Raw genomic sequence first — 21905 nt, 5'->3', positions numbered from 1 at the left:
CTAGATAATTTTTTTGTAACTCATATTTACAAGGATTTATTTCACATTTGAAACATGATAAGAATTGCATATTAAATCTGTATTAACCACGGTGAATTCTTTACCTCATAGTTGTAACACTAACACTGATGAATATATCAGAAAGTAGTCACAGTTAAAAGGTTTTGTGAGTTTATGAAAAGAGACCAAAACACAAAAGTGGGAGCCCTGATTGGATCTGATGAAGGAAAACCCTGGATAATATGGGAGCATTTTGTTTACCTGTGTTTGGTGTATAGATACCATGTTTACAAAGAGTTTACTTTCTGAGTAACATGCCCCCCCTCCCCCACCTCAAGTAACCTTTGACCTCCACCTTCACAATAAAAATGTTTCTTTTGTACTCTTTACAAAGAACCCTCATAATAAGAATGACAACCCTTCAAAATATTCTTTCTTGCGATATAAAGCTTACAAGAATTTGTATTTTGACTTTATACGACTTAATAATACTCATGTCAATAAAGAAATGCTTTGACCTGTCCTGTTTCACATTTCTATGCTATTAAAATACCATTTAAGGCAAAATCTGTACATCCGTAAACCATCCATCCAATTTAAAAGGTTTCATAGCTTTTTGACCAGTTTCTTCAAGAGAGACATTTCCATCACCTTTTGCTTCGGATAATACTTCTATTAATGTTTGGCTAACTTTTGAACAATAAACTTGTCAGTTTCCACTCCTGATAACATAACAACGGCTAAGTCTCTGTTATAAGGAAACCTTTCTTGGAATGGTGGCCGTGGCTGGCGTTTCATAACTCATCAATTAAGATCCTTTCATAACTGTGAATGCTTTTAAAATAGCATGTTAGCTTTGAGATTTTTGCTCTAAGCAACCACCAGGTTGATGTAATCACAACATTAAGGTTCATGTAATCATAACAATGAGGTTCATGTAATCACAACACATAACGCCAGAGCTGTCGCTGACCAGGCGGCCTAATTTCTCTTTGCTCCAAGCAACCATCAGGTTGAGGTAATCACAACATTAAGGTTGATGTAATCGCAACAATAAGGTTCATGTAATCTTAACACATAAAGCCAGAGCTGTCGCTGACAGGCCACCTAATTCCTCTTTGCTCCAAGCAAACATCAGGTTGATGTTATCATAATATTAAGGTTCATGTAATCATAACAATAAGGTTCATGTAATCATAACACAACACAAGGAGCTGTTGCTGATCATGCCGAGAGAGCAAGCCCTAATTTCTCTTTGCTCCAAGCAACCACCAGGTTGATGTAATCACAACATTAAGGTTGATGTAATCATACATTAAGGTTGATGTAATCGCAACAATAAGGTTCATGTAATCACACCACATAATGCCAGAGCTGTTGCTGACCAGGGAGCAAGATCAAGCCCTAATTTCTCTTTGCTCCAAGCAACCATCAGGTTGATGTAATCATAACACAACACAAGAGCTGTTGCTGATCATGCCGAGAGAGCAAGCCCTAATTTCTCTTTGCTCCAAGCAACCACCAGGTTGATGTAATCACAACATTAAGGTTGATGTAATCATACATTAAGGTTGATGTAATCGCAACAATAAGGTTCATGTAATCACACCACATAATGCCAGAGCTGTTGCTGACCAGGGAGCAAGATCAAGCCCTAATTTCTCTTTGCTCCAAGCAACCATCAGGTTGATGTAATCATAACATTAAGGTTGATGTAATCACAACATTAAGGTTGATGTAATCGCCACATTAAGGTTCACGTAATCACACCACCTGTCGCTGACCAGGCTGCGATAGCAAGCCCTAATTTCTTCGTAATCTTTGTCTGGATATACGCCATGAATTTGGTTCTTCGTATTTGTTGTACAGAGGCTCCAGCCGTTGCTGTTTCTTGGCTTTGCTGAGTTTGTTTGGATCAGCGAATCGGAAAAACGATGGCGCTAGTTCCACAAACCATTTAGGGTCGCAGGTGGTGACTTCCCTCATGTATTCTTTGGTTGTCAGGACAAGCTCGTGGTAGATGACCCTACAAATTAAGACGAAAGAAGGCGGGAAAAGAAAATTATTACTGAGTAAAGAGCACATTTATTCTTAAAAATGTTTTTTTTTTATTTCCTCACAGTCGGTGAGATTAAAAAAGCCAAGTATGATTGATCTATCTCTAAATCTACAACCTATTTTACCTTTTTTTAAATCTATTTTTTGGTAAAACGAGGTCACCAAGACGCACAGTCAAAGGTCCATACTGACATAACGACAAGTTTATTTACAGAAGGGGCCCACATCTGATTTCCACTTCAGCATCCAGTAAAACCCTCATGCTAAATAACAGCAAACATGTTCCTTGTTTTTTTCTTCTTCTTCTTTTTCTTTATTGATGACACAGGACATCAAGGCCATCACATTAAGTTGTGTATTGAGCATTGTCTATGGTCAGTTGTATTGTCAAGTAACAAAGTCTTTAAGACATGAACAGAACTTTTGGCCATTGTGATCTTTCTTGATTTGTTAACCTAAATCGATGACCCATAAAAAAAAAGAAAAAAAAAACCCTTACCAGTCTGGCTGTCTGTTGAAGAGGGCACTTGAGGGGTGAATGTAGACCACCTGGCTGTCCACAAGGGTACGGTAGCCCTCCTGTGGATCCTGAAAGTACAAAACATATAAGTACGGTGAAATATATTGGTATACAAACAAATAAACAAGATGGTTCATACAAACTTCCTTACTTAATAAAGCTTGCATTTCATTTAGTTTTTGTGTCTTCTATGTTGGTATATCATTATCAAACTTGACTGAGAAATTTTAAAGACATTTTAGAAGAGAAGAAACCTTTTTGGCTTGAACAGGATTCAAACCAGCGAAACTTTGGAAATTTAAAAGTCGAGTCAAGCATTGCACAACTTGTAAATAAATCATTGGTAGGTTCATTTGCATCAAGCATCGATTAACAAAATTATGATAAAAGTGTCTGGGGAACAAAATGCGGACAATTTAATGAAATTCATAAACAAACTCTCTTGTCAGAGGTCATGTGGTGAAACAAAACAAACTTTTAGTTTCAGTAATACTTGGTTACGCTTGTTCAGATATTGTCAAGAAATCTCTAAAACGGCTACTTAAATAACTACCTTCTTTGCTGCATTCCTAAAGAATCCACTGCATATTGCCTTCTGTACCTTGGCTGTGTTCTTACCACAGGTCACTACATCAAGTTTGTGTCTGGAAGAAAAAATGGAAGGGAAGACAGGAAATAAAACCACCACTGATTAATATCAAACATAAACCACAGGTGGAATTCACACAGTGGAATTCACTCAGTGGAATTCACACAGTGGAACCACACAGTGGAATTCACACTTTCAAATAATTTTGCAAGAAAATGTCATAGAGGCTTCAAGTTTTTGTTTCACATTTTGGATGTCTCTTTTACGTGGACATCAGATGTCCACATAATGAGACATTGCTCCATGTCCACATTACGCAGTCCTTCCCAAACAGGTGGATCTATTAATTTTCATTCCTTATCAATTTTGTATGACAATCATATCTCGTATCAACAAGGGTAATGTTTTAAAAACACATCTTACCTGTCCATTATGCCGAGCAATTGCTTTCTGACGTCTTGAGCGCTTCTCAAAGTCCGAGCCTGCACAAAGTTCTCAAAACACCAGGGATTGGAGAATTTATTGTTCTTCCAAGAGTTGTAGACTGCCAACAAAGTTAAATGATCTCCTTCCGGTTGGTGAAACTTGGCCTTTCTCTGATCGGCAATGGCTTGTTTATCCTGTCACGAATAAATAGTAGCACACCGTAAGGACAAATCCAAGTTTATCCAAGTTTATAGTTACTTTGTATTTGCTTGTATGACTCACACACTAACTTACTACAGGATCATATGGGTAACATCATTTGAATTAACATTGCTCCTGACAAGAAGACAATTTTTTATGAGATTTGCACCAGAAGCACTTGTATTGCCTTTTGCGATGTTACTATGACACATTTCTCTTCCTCATTAAAGGGGCAGGCTAGCACACTAAGATAGATTAAAGTTGGCATACAGCCAATACCAATCTTACAGTCATCTGACCAATAAGAGATCAACATGTGTTTACCTTTATTCTTCAATGATGACAAGTTCTCATGGAAAATTCAACCTTAAATGTTCATCATGTTAGCATAGCATTACTAAGTCTTAGACTTCAACCAGTAAACTTAAAACCAAGTAAACTATAAATAGTAAACAAACAAACAAAGTACACAATAAATAGTAAACAAACAACCAAGTACACTATGAATAGTAAACTTTAAACCAAGTAAACTATTAAATAGTAAACAAGCAACAAAGTAAACTATAATATAAACAGTAAACAAACAACCAAGTAAACTATAGAAAACAAACAACCAAGTAAACTATAGAAAACAAACAACCAAGTAAACTATAAATAGTAACAAACAATGAAGTACACAAGAAATAGTAAACTAATAGAAGAATAATAAGATATAGTAGACTTAACTAGCCATTTACAGGTGGGGGAGGGGGTGGTGGGCACTTTACATAGACTTTTTGTATAATCTCTGGTCATGGCAATGGTTCTGTAGTCTGTAGCAGTTTTGAATATTTCATATACCAGGGTTACGTGTCGAGTGGACGCTATAAAGCAAGTTTTACATGTTTGATATACTATCTTTCAAGATAAAGAAAAGGTTCTATCCAATTAATCTGCCATTGTCTCCGGTTTAATTGGAAACATTCCTCTCACCTTTGGTCTGTAGAATACATTCTGGACAGACAGCATGGAGACCACTGTGAGGAGTTCTTCGCTGCAACCGAGCTGGACAGACATGATCAGGACCTTGGACAACATTGGTTCCAACGGAAACTCGGCCATCTGGAAAAGAGAGATTATTTGCAATAAGAGATTAATGTAATCCCCTGATCCATTGGATTAGAGAGAGGGCGCCAAACTGAAGAGATCTGTCAATATAGATGAATGACATCCTTCTATAAATATCAGTTTATTTTCTTCCGATGAAGTTCCGTCTGCAATTTATTGCTGAGACAGATTAGGGGAAATATAATTATCATTTCTTGTAACTTTCCAAAGTACTTTGATAATTCTGGTAAGTAGTTGCAGACATTCAGATACAAAGATAATAATAATAATAAGAAAAACTTGGATGCAATCCTCACAGGGTTTCCTTAAAAGATTCAACAGCAGTGTGTGTTACTTGCCAACAAATGTCAGTACAGAAACATTTATATTTTCCTTTCCACAACAAAGAGAGACAGATGTGTCTTTTGGGCAAGACTTCATTAAAAGTGACAAAAACAGTGTACAGAGATGTTTATAGACAAGAGGGTTTGGGCGGTTACAGGAAATCTTGCAAGCAATGTTCAGTCTTTGGGGAAGGGAGGGGGGGGGATCATTCTTTTAAGTTTTCTTTCATATGAAAGATTGGTCTCTTCGAGCACAGTTGTTAGCTCAAGCAACTCCTCTGACTATACCATCCGCCTCCCACCTCTTCTGACTATACCTACCCACCTTCCAACTCCTCTGACTATTCCTACCCGCCTCCCAACTATTCTGACTATTCCTACCTGCCTCTCAACTCCTCTGACTATACCTTCCCACCTCCCACCTCTTCTGACTAATTCTACCCGCCTCTCAACACCTCTGACTATACCTACCCACCTCCCAACTCCTCTGATTATACCTACCTGCCTCTCAACTCCTCTGACTATACCTTCCCACCTCCCACCTCTTCTGACTAATTCTACCCGCCTCTCAACACCTCTGACTATACCTTCCCACCTCCCACCTCTTCTGACTATTCCTACCCGCCTCCCAACTCCTCTGACTATTCCTACCCGCCTCCCAAATCCTCTGACTATACATACCCTCCTCCCAACTCCTCTGATTATACCTACCCGCCTCTCAACTCCTCTGACTATACCTACCCGCCTCTCAACTCCTCTGATTATACCTACCCGCCTCTCAACTCCTCTGACTATACCTTCCCACCTCCCACCTCTTCTGACTATTCCTACCCGCCTCCCAACTCCTCTGACTAAACCTACCCGCCTCCCAAGTCTGGTCAGCAGTCCTTCATCGTCAAGAGCACTAAGTGAATGCAGCTGTTCCATGGCAGTGATGAGGGTCTCTGTCGGGGGTGCGTCCATGAAATCAAACGACAAGAGATCGTTAATGCCCATCGCCTTCAAGGACAGCAGAGTGCTCGCTAGGTTAGTCCTCTGTATCTCTGGAACAGCTGTGGGGAGCATCTCGTCTCTGTAGGCCCTCTCCGTGTACAATCGGTAACATTTACCTGGGCCAGTCCGACCCGCACGGCCTGCCCTCTGTTTGGCTTGAGCCTGCAGCAAAAGATATGAAAAGCCATTTTTTATTAGGAGAGCATTTCTAATTAATAGATATGTGAAATGCACTCTCTGTTGTACATGTTACGAATGTTAACACAACATAACTCCATCAAGGTAGACTCAAGCAAGATACTGAGTCAGGGGAATTTACTTAGTAGTGTGAATTATCATGTGTCTTCCACATCTTAACTTTTACTGTTTACCCTTCAGTAAGTACCATAGCTGTTACAGATAAAGGTTTATAAGTAAAGAAAACTTGAAGATGCTCATACACAGTTTTGCATTTCTGTTGAATTTTAATGCTCACTGGCTTGTGAGAGGCATCTAGAAATAACCAAAGTAACCACCAAAGTGAAGCTACCTGTTTAGTTATGTAACAATCTATTGCTAATTGATCCTTTGTTTTATAAATATCTGGTAGGAAAACCAAATTGGCCATTCAGAAACACAAACATGAAAATCCATGTTGACTGAAAGATTCATGTCTATCATTGACTATCAGAAATTAAAAAAAAAAAAATTGCAAACAGATGTTTCATTATCAGCATCATTTCAATACATCATTGGTCAATACCTGTAGTTTCTGGTTTTCATCTCCATGGCAACAAGTAATTTAAACACAAACAAACCTGTGATATTGGAGTCACCACCAGTTGGTCCATGCCTGTTTTGGAGTTATATACTTTCTGCTTGACGAATCCCGGATCCACCACGTAGTAAATACCGTCGATAGTCAGGGATGTCTCCGCAATGTTGGTTGCTATGACAACCTACAAGGTGGTTGTTAGGGGTGAAAGGAGGCAGAATTTTGACATTTTGCAAAACTGATGCATATCAAAGAAACAACTAATGACCACTTACTTAATACACATCGGTGTCCAATCACGGGATAAAGCAATGTTGGGAAGCCATGAAATGTGTGGATTTATGCAAATAGGATTTATTCTTTCAGGATTTTATTGTAGATAGGTAAAACTATCATATGTCATATGCTGTTTGCTGTTCAACGAAAACTAACTAACGTCAGAACTAATCCTCTTTTACGAGTTTGCTTCAATCCTCGGGCAATTAACAAGACATATGACCCCAAATCCTGATATCAATACAAGTATTGCAGAAGTGATATCCATACATTGAAAACTTGTTTCATCCGGTATTTTTAACAGAGTTTTGTTAAATTTGATCAAGTATGTGTGCTTCTATCCAATGTTAATAACATTGGGTCAGTAAAACTTTGGTAGCCATAAATGTTACAATTCCCAAGCAGAAACTGCACTATTCCAGGAAAAGTTTATCTCATAGTGCTATTAAAGAAATAAAATGATGTGTGTTATATTTAAGAGCTGTGTCTCCCAACCTGCACATCCATTGGCACTACATAGGATGGCTTAAGCTCTACATGCTGCTGTGATCTATGTTCATTGATAATCTAATCAGACTTGAAAGATGCAATGAATAACTATACCCCATGATATCCAAATAAGCAACATACTGTTAAATTGTGTAAATATTTTACAAGCAATGTCGAACATTATTTGAAATACAAATTTTGATAAACAGCACATGAAAATGATTTTAAAATGTCAAAAATAAAATAAAATATAAAACCCCCCACAGGAACCGCTCAATATGATAACCTAACATGCCACTGACTTGACAGTAATGTCAGGGTAACATTTTCTGACCTCTAAATCAAGAAGGGGTAGTGGCGGGCGGGGGTGGGGAAAAGGGAGGGGGAGTGACTGGAAGTTAAACAAGGGGAAACAAATCTGTTCTTACCTTTCTGCTTCCAGGAGGCGCTGGATCAAAGATTCTTGTCTGCATCTCACTGGGAAGAGCAGAATATACCGGGAGGATGATAAGCTCCGGTACCTCTGGTCCCATCGACTTCATCCTCTCGAATAAAATTTCACAAGCTGTGTCAATCTCTTCTTGACCAGTGAGGAAGAGCAAAATATCACCTAAAAAAAAAAAAAAACGACATTGAATTTCAAATTGCACCAACATAAATCAGTAAACTACCAATCAAGATGATTTTCATTTATATTGCTGATGGACCATACCCCCAAATTACACCCCTGGTAGTCAAACTTTTTTGCTTAGTAAGTCCAATTTTACATCACCATCATGGCCCTCCTGTGGCAAATGTTGGGGCCTGGGGGAGTGGTCTTAGCCATTTTGTGAAAAGTGACTAACGAGATGCAACCAAAAAACTGAAATTAAGTTGGGCTTTGGTTTAAGGTGTACCAGGGTTTGTACAAAGTAAGTAACAAGATGCAACCAAGAACAGAAATAAGTTGGGCTTTGGTTTAAAGTGCACAAGGGTTGTAAAAAGTGACTAACAAGATGCAACCAAATATTGAAATAAGTTGGGCTTTGGTTTAAAGTGTACCAGGGTTGTAAAAAGTGACTAACAAGATGCAACCAAAAATTGAATTAAGTTTGGCTTTGATTTAAAGGGTACCAGGGTTGTAAAAAATTACTAACAAGATGCAACCAAAATTGAAATAAGTTGGGCTTTGGTTTAAAGTGCACTAGGGTTGTACAAGTAAGCAATAGTTATAGTTTTAAATTGAAATCAATTCAGTAAAGATACCTGGAGGTTCAGTGAGATGAATCTGCATGACTGTGATCAACGATGCATCTAGATAATCAGTCTCTGGTTCCTTGGTGTAGAGGACCTCTACCGGGAATGTACGCCCAGGAATGGTAAATATAGGCTACGGGAAAAAGGTAAATATCCAACAGATCATTCGTAACAGTGCTAATTCGGTATCGATGGTTAAGTAAGCAATTTTTCAATACTTCTCGATACTAAAGCGATGCAGTATCAATAGCTCAAGTTTTATTTCAAGTGTAAAGTAAACTAAAAACTCTCACCTTAGCTATTAACCTGTGATTAATCAGATACGAAAATGTGCCTGCAAACTTTTGACTAAATCATCAGGTAATTACAAATAAAGCTTCATATGGTAGGAAAAGTCTCAAGTATGAATTTCCAGACACACACCAGTTTTAACCTGTAGAAAAATGTTTGGTGTTACCACACTGATACCCTGTGTATGTTAACAGGATAGTCCAGACCCATAACTATTTTTCACATATCATAGTAGAATACAATCGAAGCATTCTGTTGAAATTTTCACCTAGTTCTATGTTTTGTTTTTGAGGTATTGGTAGTTAAAGTGATAAAAAATGATACAACCCTTATTAACTCCAAAAGAGTCAACCTACAGCTTCTTCACAAAATCTGACATTTAATTTCTGCAATAATAAATAAAGCATAAGTGGAATCTGGAAGAATGTATGCTAGACTACACCTTGATATTCATAAACACAAGATGCAGCAAATTTTGCTGAAATTACATTCCCGTCTGGAAGGCAACAAATGAAAGAGTATCAAGGGAACATGAAATACTAACGGCCTCAAAAAAATATGTGGAAAACTTGACGGCATCTAGGGTAGCCGAGGTGACGATAAGCTTTAGGTCCGATCTCTTCTTGATGGCTTTCTTGAGCAGACCAAAGAGTACGTCTGTGTGGATGGTGCGTTCGTGGGCCTCGTCCAGCATGATGACCCCGTACTGGGTGAGGTCAGCGTCGATCAGACATTCCCTGAGAAGCATACCGTCCGTCATGTACTTGATCTTAGTCTCTGGTGTGGTGCAATCCTCAAAACGAATGGTGTACCCGACCTGTGATAGGAAAAGGATGTGAAAAGTGGGTACTCTCTAAAACTTATGAACAGTGGGTACTCTCTAAAACTGATGAACAGTTGGTACTCTCTCAAACTGATGAAAAGTGGGTACTCTCTAAGACTGACGAGTATTGGGTGCTCTCTAAAACTGATGAGCAGTGGGTACTCTCTAAGAATGATGAAAAGTGGGTACTCTCTAAAACTGATGAACAGTTGGTACTCTCTAAGACTGATGAGCAGTGGGTACTCTCTAAATCTGACAAGTAGTGGGTACTCTATAAGACTGATGAGCAGTGGGTACTCCTGAAAACTGATGAACAGTGGGTAATCTCTAAGACTGATGAACAGTGGGTACTCTCTAAGACTGACGAGTATTGGGTACTCTCTAAAACTGATGAGCAGTGGGTACACTCTAAGAATGATGAAAAGTGGGTACTCCTGAAAACTGATGAACATTGGGTAATCTCTAAGACTGATGAACAGTGGGTACTCTCTAAGACTGACGAGTATTGGGTACTCTCTAAAACTGATGAGCAGTGGGTACACTCTAAGAATGATGAAAAGTGGGTACTCTCTAAAACTGATGAACAGTTGGTACTCTCTAAGACTGATGAGCAGTGGGTACTCTCTAAATCTGAAGAACAGTGGGTACTCTCTAAAACTGATGAAAAGTGGGTACTCCTGAAAACTGATGAACAGTGGGTACTCTCTAAGACTGATGAACAGTGGGTACTCTATAAGACTGATGAACAGTGGGTACTCTCTAAAACTGATGAGTAGTAAGTTCTAAGACTGATGAAAAGTGGATACTCTTTAAGGCTGATGAACAGTGGATACTCTATAAGACTGACAAGTAGTGGGTACTCTCTAAAACTGAGGATGAAAAGTAGGTACTCTCTAAGATGGACGAATAGTGTGTACTCTCTAAAACTGATGAATAGTGGGTACTCTCTAAAAAGACGGCAGTGGGTACTTCTTCCAACATTCTTTCTAGAGCCTTATTTCTTACTAATTAAGACAATGACAAGACTTCTTTGTGTTTTACTAAATCAGTGCCATTGATGTGCAATTGATGTGCAATTGATACTAAATCAGTGCAATTGATCAGTGCAATTGATGTGTTTTATTTTGATGTGTTTTACTAAATCAGTGCAATTGATTGCATGCTCCAAGAACAGGATATTGGATACTGCACAATGTTTGATTGTGTTAAATCATAGCACCTTCAATGGAACCAGTAATTAGCAGTAATTAGACCTTTCTTGCTAATGGGTAAAACAGGATATTGTAACAATAAGATTTCCATGTACTTTATGATATTTTGACAACGTTTACGTAGATTTAGCAATACAACATGATTGTACATGTTTTTATTTTTAGGCAATGTCAAAGATTTCACTTTCAGCCAGATGCAAAATTTATACGAGCATTCGTTATGATGTTACCCAATTCCATTCTACCTTACCTCTTGCCCTAACCGGCATCCAAACTCTTCTGCGACTCTCTTAGCGACGGACATAGCAGCCACACGTCTAGGCTGAGTACAACCAATCTTTCCCCTGACTGTGAATCCAGTCTCCGCTAGATACTGAGTGATCTGTGTGGTCTTACCACTGCCGGTCTCACCGATGACAACAAGAATCTGGTTCTCTTGGACGGCCTAGGTAGAAAACATGATCATAATAAATAAATAATAATAAATACCATATATTAAAGTGCTGTTATCATGAAATAAAACATGCTTAAGAGCACTGTACAAAAGAACCAATACCTCAAATATAAAATGACCAAACTTAAGAAAACCTAAAAGTAACAACAACAGCAATAAAAGTAAAAAAATGATATAAGACAGGGTTATAAACCACAATAAAGAACATAAAAATATAAATATACATAAAAATGGGCACAGTAATGTGAATAAAACAACTAATAAGATTAATGCCCATACTAAAGCCTAAAAAGATAAGTTTTCAAATGCTTCTTAAAAGTGTCAATAGATGTGACATTTCTCAAGTGATGAGGAAGAGAATTCCAGAGTTTAGGACTTGCTGCACTGAACGAACAATCTCCATTTGTGACTTTGTTAGTATGAGGAATGACTAGAGAAAGATGACTTTGGGACCATAATGCCCTAGCTGGCATGATAGGAGGAATGTTAACCTTTTAGCATAAACTCTTAAAATAGGGTTTTTGGTACTATTGTATATATATTGTAAATAATCACATAATCACGATGATTGACTATTTCTTGCCAAACGTGACACCTTTCGTTTTGGATTGAAGTTTTCGTTCACTTGTTCTCTGCGAATAGGCCAATAGAATTTTGGCAGGAATGTACATCATCGTGAATGTGTGATTATGTACCGCATAATAGTACTGAAAATATATTGAAAAGATTGAATACATAATGGGGTTTTAATATAAGACAGATACTTCTTGTGGAATAGTAAAATATCAACTTTTTCCCCGTATCAACTTCCCTTTCCCATGTTGCACTAGTACTGGCAAGGTGGAACACATCCTTGGCTCATCATCATTCATCATTCAAAGGACAATGAACGACCCATGTTTTAGAAATATGTAATCCATGGATTATACGAACAGTCCAACTTTCTATTCATAGCTTGCTTAGTTGTTGAAGTAAAATGCTTGTTTTTTTCTCACTTTTCCTCTCTCAATTAAACATGATTCATTGTCATTTAAAACAGACTGATGAAGGTACCCATAAAGCGTACACAGAATAGGACGAGGGTGGGGTGTAGGGGGATGGGAAGAAAGAGGAGGGGTGGGGGACCACGACTTAATCTCACCTGAACAAGCTGGACTTTAAGTTTAAAGATGGGCAAGCTCTCTCGTTGTTCCAAGATGGTCAGCTTTGTCCTCTTGCCATAGGAAGCCTTGTTTCCACCGAAAGCGCTCTTCTTCCATTCTGGCATTTCCGGTGCGGCCATTCCGGAGGAGCGGATGTTGGCCACTATAGCTCGTTCCCCTGATGAGGAGAGGAGATGTGAATGATGATCAAGGAGCAATGTCAAAATAACTCATCTACTTGGTCGAGGGGATGACTGTATGTGCTGCAGAGGCTGGTTAGTGCAGAGGCTGGTTAGTGCAGAGGCTGGTTAGTGCAGAGGCTGGTCAGTGTAAAGGCTGGTTAGTGCAGAGGCTGGTTAGTGCAGTCAGCTAAAGTCTAAATAGATCATTTAACCAGCCAAAGTCTGCTACATTAAGTCACTTCATATATTGGTCATTAGACTTGTTAACCGGAAATATTTTGTTGAACTTGAGTCGCTGTCTTAACCCTACGGGTTAGGATTGCAGGTTACGTGAGGAGCACTAAAACAAATAGTACATTTAAGCTAATTAATTAAAGGGTTGCTACACATGATTCTCCAGTATCGGGTCATGTTGAGACATTAGACCATCACATATACAAGTAATGCCAATTACACTAATGTTGTTGTCTCGCTTCAAAGTATTAAAGTACAGACTAGATCCTGTAAAACCTCACATACAACCATTCTGGTGCTGTTTTATCTGTGGGCAGCTGATGACTCATTTCACAACAATAGTAAAGTAAGGACAGAAACATTAAAACGTGTTAAAAATATATTGAATGATGATTACCACCCAGCAACTGTTTATTTCAAGTTCCTGCCTTCAGGCAAAAGAATGCGTACTTTTAAGGGTTCTAAAAGATATACTGACAGTTTTTATCCTTCTGCTGTGAAGATATTCAATGCGCACCAAAACGGTTAAATAATTTTATACTCCTATATTTTAATATTTTATGTACAATTACATACTTTGTAGACTTTATATTGGATATGAGGGCATTTACATATTTGTGTACGCTTTAATATTTTGTAGGTACATTTTATATTTTTGTTCATCTTTATATTGTGAGTACATTTCCATATTTTTGTACATTTTATAGGAACATTTTCATATCTATGTACATTATTTTACGTCTTATATGTTGTTTACAATTTTTAATGTTTTGAGCTCTTGTTATCAACCAATTTCCATTGTATTTTTATATGATTGGCTGGAAAAAAAAAAAATAATATATATAATATATATATAAATATCTATCTAGTATCTATCTATCTAATGAAGAGATGTCTCATCCTTTGAGAGCACTGGCAATATTAACGACCAATTAACGTCACAAAATACACACAAACTAAAGTCTATATTTTCAAAGATAGTGTTATATAATAGATAAAAATGAAAAAAAAAAAAATTAAAATGTTCAAATACGTTATTAACAGTAAGACATTCTCACAATGTGTCTCGAGATCTTGATTTACAACAGTTCCCAGGAAGACAATTAATTAATTAAATAATTAATTAATATAATTAGTTAATTAATTAATCTATTTCAGAGAGAAGAGGTCCTTACCCTCGGGCATTGGATCGATCCAGTTTTTGTTCATTCCTGTCGGTACATTCTCGGACTCTGCCCTCTCTGTGATTTGCTTCAGTTCTCGTCTTTCTTTGGCTAATGCGCTCTGCATCATGGCTGCTTTCGATAAGGTACCGTCTGGATTCTGCGTAACAAGGGAAAATCAGATATTAATCAAACCAGGGACTCGCCTCTATCACCCCATATTTCCCAAACATTTGTAACTTTCTTACTAGTCGACTTAGATGTCAGAACACTGGTTTCATATTCAAGAAGAAACATAGGTGTCTGAATAATTTTTTCCTCAAACTTTCTTGATGGTATCTGATGGCAGTTTTGTCTTAAATTTCATAAGTCTAGAAAATGTCTCTCAAATTAATCATAACTCTAAAGTCTTCACCACCAAAAACAATTGAAAAGGTGGAAAAGTTGTAAGAGATTAATAACATGTTAAAATACTGTAGTCAACTATTTTCTAAGCTTCTCTCATGACAAAGGAGGAGCACATTATCCTAATTCTGAAAATGTTTGAATACTAACAGGATTATAAAAAAATAAATACAGCACAAACGAACACAGACCAAGAACACATTTAAAAGAAGAGACAGCAAAATTGGACAGACAACTAAATCAAACCAATGAACAATAAATAGAGTAAATTTAGACAGAACAAACAGTGGTGCGATGAAAGGGAGAGAGATGGCGATGATAGGAAAATAAGATATAAGATTATAATATATAAAGCTCACAACTTGTGACTTCATAATCATGTACAATATATCATAATATTACACAGTTAGTGAAACATGTGTTTAGCTGCTTTATTAAGAATACATGAAGACCTGAACTTTTCGGTTACCTTGACGATTCGGACTGGACTGAGATCTATGCTCTGCCTCCCGTGACCAGAGAGGAAAGGTGGATCCTCTTCTTTGAGCTCTATTTCAACCTCTTCATCAGAGTCTCCATCCTCCTTGGGTAAGATTCCTGTAACTTCGTCAAAGTCTGGAAGTTCTGATTTATCGATGCAGTTGGCAGCCATCATCTTGAACGAAAACAAAAGGAAGAGGTAAACAAGATGACTAAAACCTAAATTAAATGGTCCCAAATTTTTTAATATCTCCACCCGAATAAAACTCAAACTCTTTCAAACTTGCTCATCTCCTACCCTCTTCTTTCTCACTTCCCCTCTCACCATCTACCCTCTTCCTCTCCCAATTCCCTGACCCCCTCCAACACCCCATAACTGTCCTACTAAAATCCTCCTGTCAATCACAACACCAGCCAAGGAATTAAGCTTCAGTAACTAGAAATACTACATTTGTAATCATACATTCTTATCAATGGGAATGAATGACAACCACTGACAATCATTACAGGTTGGCAAGAAGAGAGAGTGGTCATCAATATTTGTATCTAAAACTGGTCATACACTTTCACAATGTTTTATGGTTCTCTTTTCATTCAGAACAAACAAGATGAGACCAGAGAATAGATGGCTGACTTGTATTTGCAAATTGTGCAAGCTAAAGGTATTTGGTAGCTCAGTTGCTGAGATCTTAATTGTACATAAAAGATAATGGTACGTAAGTAGCATAAAAAGATTGACTAGCAAAAACACTTACAAGGACACCATTTGGTTTATGAATGAAATATTATATCAGATGCTTACAATCTTGAGAAAGTTTGTTAATATTCAAACGAAACTTCCACGCTTAGCGAACTTTTATTGTGGACCAACTTTATTATAACACAAGGAGGTTTAGTGAATCTACAGTGAGAGAAATGTTATGAACTGCAACCACCTACTTTATTTTTAAGTTCAACCGCAGTTGTTACACATCAGTGCATTTAGTTCAACCGCGGTTGTTACACATCAGTGTATTTAGTTCAACCGCAGTTATTACACATCAGTGCAAAGAACTTTAATGCCTTTCCATGAATGAGTCATAACACTTAATATTGGCATGTTAAAATGCAACAACCCTAGGATTACAACAAAGTCTTGTAATAAAGCTTTAAGCCATTTAGTATCCAAAGTCAACTCTTTAAAAATTGGCAAAATGTCATCCATAAAAACCTCATGACTTTTCCATGATTTTTGTCAATCTCTCTGAGATGATATCACACATATCCAGACCCGAAGATCAATCTTTCGTCAGTTTTCATTTTTACTTTCGCAGTATTTCCACTTGTGAACACTTCTCGCCGGTTTTATTAAGAGAGTGACCGTACCTGCTTGAGTTCCCATCTCTCGGGAGAGGTCACCCTCTGGACCCGTCTACGCATCCCGACATCCTCCACGTCTGGACCAGGTGCTTGGACCAGGGGTAAGGTAGTGGGCCTATCTGGGTTTCTGCTGACGTCTTCGCTGTCTTCGCTGTGTTGCAGACCTTTCGACAACTTTGGGTTGAGATCTTCGCCTGACTTCTGATCGACGTCCTTCATGGAAAGGCGAATCTTTGTACCCGAGATGGCCAGGACCTTAACCTTGACCTTCTGACCTCTGCTGACCACATCATTGACGTCTGCAACTCTACCTTCCCTTCGAAGCTGGAAAGAAAATATTTGATGTGAGACGATCGTATGTGTATCTTTGACAGCCTTATATACCTTGTTACTGATTAATAAGGATAATTCAGTGGATTTTTCACATTTATGGCAAATGAGTGGAACAAATACAACACAACCGAAGCATTAACTCACCTGAACTTACAGGTTAAGAGAAAAGGTCATTTAAAAATTACTTCAAATGTGAAAATAAAATAAACAGTTCGAACTATTCTTTGAAAGCAGTGATTTGCATTTTTGATGACTTTGAAGCAAGCTTGCTAATTAGTTCAACATTAACGAGAGAGTTTAATTAAATTCATCAATCGAGAGGCATGATCTTTGCTTTCTTAAATTCAACGCTAGTCATTGTCATCCCAGACACACTTTTTATGGCATTATTAACTGATTAATCAAATTAATAAAACCCAGCATTCAACAATTTTTCATAAATATAATTTTGTTACAAAAAAAACCCTTATGCTATGCACAAACTACGATTGGATTTTGCCCTGCAAACATCCTCAGATGTAACAACACACAGAGTGAAACGATATACTCATTCCACCCTTAGCAAGTGACCTCAGGGGCTACCCTAATGTATGTTTGACTCACCTCTGATATATGTACAAGGCCTTCACATCTTCTCCTGAGTCCTTCTAGTTGAACAAAGCAACCAAACTGCATGATGTTAGTGACTTTACCCTCATAGAGTTCCCCCACCTCTGGATCCATGGCCACCGGTTTGGACACCATCCTGTCCTTGTTCCTCTCGCTTCTTTTGTCTCTCTCTCTCTTGTCCGATCCATCTCTTCTATCTTTATCCCTCCACCTGTCTCCTGTCTCTCGGCCTCGTTTCCTCTCCCTGCTTCTGCTTCTCCTCCTTCTGTCTCCCCCACGCTCTTGCGATCTGCTCCTCGACCTAGAGCGTGAGGACCGCCTTCTGTGCTTGTCCTTTCTGTCTTTCGTGCGATATTTCTCTCTCCTTCGAACATCTTTCTCCTCACTTCTACTCCTGCTCCGCCTCTTAATCCTGTCACCTTGTTCTTGTTTCCTAAGAGTCAAGAAAACGGTTTCACGATGTATTTATTCGGGTATTAAAACTTGATCGTAAAGTTCAAAGGGGGGAGCTAATGATAACATTTCTTTTCCAAATGATAGTTCATCAAAGTCAAAAACTCTCCCTTGTTTGAATTTAGTGAAAGCTTTAAGCTATGGCCCCCCATTATCAGCTGATGACTGGTAATTAAGTGAAAGCAAAATGATGACAAGCAAAAGATATTCGAAATAATAACAAAGCAAGTCTGAAAGAAGAGAGAGGATATAATTTACTGTACGTGCACCTGTTTCTGCTTGCAGGCCAACTGTTACCACTTTTAACAAGTCTACTGAGATTGTGGTTAATGAACAGAGACAAACTCTCACATGATGACTCCGTCCTACCAGTAAACTTCATCTTATAATTATTCACATGCATGACGTAAATCAGAAATTTGTCTTTTATTACATTTTCCTCAATCTAAGCTACAAATATTAACTTAAATTTATTATTGATTACCAACTAATGATGATTATTCACCAAAATCAATGCAAATGTTATTCTGAAGGGTACCACTGTTCTGGACAATGATTACTTGTGCCATGTATATGAAAAAATTGCCCTCCAAAATGCCACAATACAAAGTGTGCTTTTGACACGACATATGCTGTGTGGAACAATTTGTACGAATGTTAATGCAGTGGCTAATCACTTTCATGTACAGAAACCAAATACAAGATATTTAACAGACAGAGCTGCATGTTGATATACGCATTAGTTATTGCAACAAACGATAATGTGAATCATCGGTGGGTGGAAGGGTGGATGAATGGATGTGCGGACGAACGGACAGACACAGAGGGAATCATTGCACAAACTTACACTTCAACCTTGGGTGCTCTAGTCATCAAGGCTTCCAACTCATCCATTGCAGAGGTCGCAACCTGCTCATCATCTTTGCTAGGTTCCTTCAGGAAATCAAGAAAAGTGACAGCAATTAAGATCAAGATCATCATCTACTTTACCACTAACCAACAGTAGACTTGATTAATCTTCTCCGACAAGAAAAGGAAAGTGGTAAAGACTCAATTTGATAAATGACTGGCTAACATGTTGCATCATGGGAAGCTGAACACAATACAGTTAACCAGACTCCATTAAACAATTTGCTGATTGAAACTTGATGCAAAGTATTAAAGAACTTTAAGTGATTGTCACTTTCAACCAATGTCACAAGACCAACTGTGCGTTATGTACTGTAGGCTAAGCGAATATTACAATTGGTCAAACTAAGGCACCTTCCTATTAATTATAATATTCAATGAATGGGCGTAAATAACAAGTAATTACTGATTACATTTGAATGGTCAAACTAAGGCACCTTCCTAGAAGTTATAATATTCACTGAATGGGTGTAAATAATAAGAAATTACTGACCAAATTTGAAACAGGACAAACTGAAAAGCTGGCTTAAGTATCCTGACGGAATCTAGTTTGCAGTTAAAACAATTTAAGAATACAAGGTGAAATTGGAATAGTAGCAAGTATTGGTAACTACTGTATGTGTGATAAGATGAACATGTAACATATAGTCTGCCAGCTTGAATAATATGTTCCATTCGGAATTGAAATGGTGTTAGTAAACAACATGAAAATTAAACCAACCACTGATCACAATTTTACTGATCACTTACTGATATATGAAAAGAATGTTACTTTTGGTCAAATTGGGTGAGTCCTGACATGCAGCTAACAGAAAATGTCTATTATGTATGCAAATATTGGCTTCTGCATGGGATCATTATACATTCATATTCATGAATTCTTACTTTCCAACTGATACAATTTTTCCAATGCTAATACCACTGTATACTGTCCTCTCATATCATGCATCGAAGCACTTGTGCCAACAGTATGAACAGTTTTTAACCTTTATCTGATAGATTTATGATATTTGTACCCGCTCATACTGTACGAGTGCTTTGAAGCGATGCATGGAGGTAGGTTAAATATAAACAATTGTCCCAACAGGATTTGTCAAGATAGGACACCTGGCAAAGGCTGGTATGTATGTTTAGCATATTACTACAGTAGTCACATGACACCATTGTTGGGACAAGCACACCTATGCTTTGCTGTGCTAAAGGAATTCTGCTGTTAACATCATCTCAGACTGAAACAGCTCAATTCACAAACCTTGTCTTTACTGTCATCAGGTATACAGAGAGATGGAAATGCCGATCTCTTCTTGTCAATTTCTGTTTTTGGAACAAGAACCGCCTCTTCAGCTAGTTTTGGTTTCATTCGTTGGATCAACCTCCAAAGATTCGAGGTAAAGGAGTCTGGAAATTCGCCTCCATTTTTACGGAGTTCAGTTCTGAAGTCGTCCTCGTCGTTATTCTTTTCTGCTAAATGTATAATGAATTCCGCTGCAAGAGAAGAACAATCAAAGTAAAAGTAAAGACTTAATGTCATATCAAATATAAAAATATCGATACTTTAATGTTGAGCCATTATCTTACTATAGTGTAAACAATGTTAACCTTGATGCAGAACAGTTGAAAACTTCATATTACCTTTCTAGATATATGAAGATACCATAAAAAAGACGGTGCCATCCATTTGATTGGAATGGTTTCTTGTATTTAGTGATATTGTTTTAAAAAGTGAAGTTTATCAAGTTAATGCTGTACATGTATACCAGTCAAATTTTTATTGCATGCTTTGTATCAAATTAATGGAGAACTTCAAAGGGATATTAAACTTGGCTGTAATTGACTGCCTTTTTAGAAAAGTTTGAAAGTTTCATAAACTGCACCTTAAAACCAAATCTTCATGTTATTTAGCATCACAAAAAATATGAATATTATTATTTTAGAGGTATTTTGTAAATGCATCTTGCAACAAAAGGTGAATGATGTCATCATGTCAACTAGACTCGGCTAATTGTGTTGTGTTCAAACCATTTTGTTCATTACTAATTACCTAGGCCTACAGTCAAAGTTTTAGTCTAGTTAGTCATGTTATACTTTTCTGTGAAAGAGTGGTTAACTCAATTCATATCATCAACATGCCACTGAAACCTGCATAATAATATGCTTACCAAGATCTTTATCGTTCAATCCCAAGTGATTGTCAAGTTCAGTGCACACTTTCGACACCAAAGAAAGGTGTTCCAACTTCCTGAGCTCTTCCATGCTTGTTTATGGTATTCAATTAACTGACAAGATATGCTTCTTATTACTGAAGGAATGCCAACTTGCGTAACTAAGTTAGGCTAACTGATCATTGACTTCAGTAACTGCAGTACAACACAAAGCTTTCGTTAGGCTATGTTAGCACGCTATGATACACTTCCAGCCTAGGCTATGCTCAGTCTAACTAAAGTAGCCTAACGTAAGGTCCTATCTTTTGCTGATTGAGAACAAACCCAAAACGGGATGGTGTGGTTCCATCAACCAACAAACTAAATGAATTTAAATGAATTTAATAGACTATTTTATTAAGGGTCTTTCAAGAAAAATTTTATCCATCCATGATTGTCGCAGACTATTGTATTTTACGAAATTGGTACTGTACGTAATACCGATTCAGCTACGATGCAAAAAAATGAGCGAGGGAGTATCGATGTAAAATGCGACCTGATCAACTTGATGGTTATGTTCAACTATATAAACAGTATTAGCGTTTCAATTTATATAACTAAGAAATTGAAACATTAATACACCGTTAATTTTTTGAGGAATGAAAACAGTGAACGATAACACAGGTGGTTAAAAACAGGACATACAGGATACACACACAGCAGTGATTAGTCACGGGTCCTGAA

The 21905-nt window shown here is 37.6% G+C and overlaps 1 protein-coding gene across 3 annotated transcripts; it reads right to left on the bottom strand.

Annotated features, from left to right (window-relative positions):
* Positions 1 to 8: 8 nt before the first annotated feature.
* LOC139959112 (ATP-dependent RNA helicase DHX8-like) lies at positions 9 to 21701 on the bottom strand. Of its 3 annotated transcripts, none has more exons than XM_071956698.1 (20): positions 21180 to 21701; positions 20273 to 20505; positions 18959 to 19044; positions 17653 to 18091; positions 16723 to 17040; positions 15347 to 15532; positions 14485 to 14632; positions 12893 to 13071; positions 11548 to 11742; positions 9808 to 10080; positions 8982 to 9105; positions 8165 to 8346; positions 7015 to 7155; positions 6086 to 6379; positions 4767 to 4895; positions 3591 to 3787; positions 3132 to 3222; positions 2558 to 2646; positions 1774 to 2026; positions 9 to 1624 (listed from the first exon to the last, which is right to left on the bottom strand). In XM_071956698.1, the coding sequence occupies exons 1-19, from the start codon at positions 21271 to 21273 to the stop codon at positions 1804 to 1806; spliced, it is 3621 nt and encodes a 1206-aa protein (XP_071812799.1). In that variant the 5' UTR covers positions 21274 to 21701; the 3' UTR covers positions 9 to 1624; positions 1774 to 1803. The 3 variants fall into 3 exon arrangements, with proteins under 3 accessions (XP_071812799.1, XP_071812800.1, XP_071812798.1); XM_071956699.1 differs by having other exon boundaries at positions 9 to 962; XM_071956697.1 differs by having other exon boundaries at positions 9 to 2026.
* Between the last annotated feature and the right edge of the window lie 204 nt (positions 21702 to 21905).

Source organism: Apostichopus japonicus, chromosome 18, assembly GCF_037975245.1.
Source record: "Apostichopus japonicus isolate 1M-3 chromosome 18, ASM3797524v1, whole genome shotgun sequence".
Taxonomy (NCBI): domain Eukaryota; kingdom Metazoa; phylum Echinodermata; class Holothuroidea; order Aspidochirotida; family Stichopodidae; genus Apostichopus; species Apostichopus japonicus.
The sequence above is the reverse complement of the archived record's forward strand: the minus strand, read 5'-3'. Positions and strand labels throughout refer to the sequence as shown.

What these genes read in the sequence shown, in the direction of transcription:
- LOC139959112 (XM_071956697.1), bottom strand. Translation starts at nt 21,273, where the DNA reads ATGGAAGAGCTCAGGAAGTTGGAACACCTTTCTTTGGTGTCGAAAGTG. An exon ending in TGGTGACTCCAATATCACAG is followed by an intron (nt 6,380 to 7,014) that starts GTTTGTTTGTGT and finishes CTTTTGCTGCAG; the next exon opens with GCTCAAGCCAAACAGAGGGC. An exon ending in TTCAACAGACAGCCAGACTG is followed by an intron (nt 2,027 to 2,557) that starts GTAAGGGTTTTT and finishes CTTAATTTGTAG; the next exon opens with GGTCATCTACCACGAGCTTG.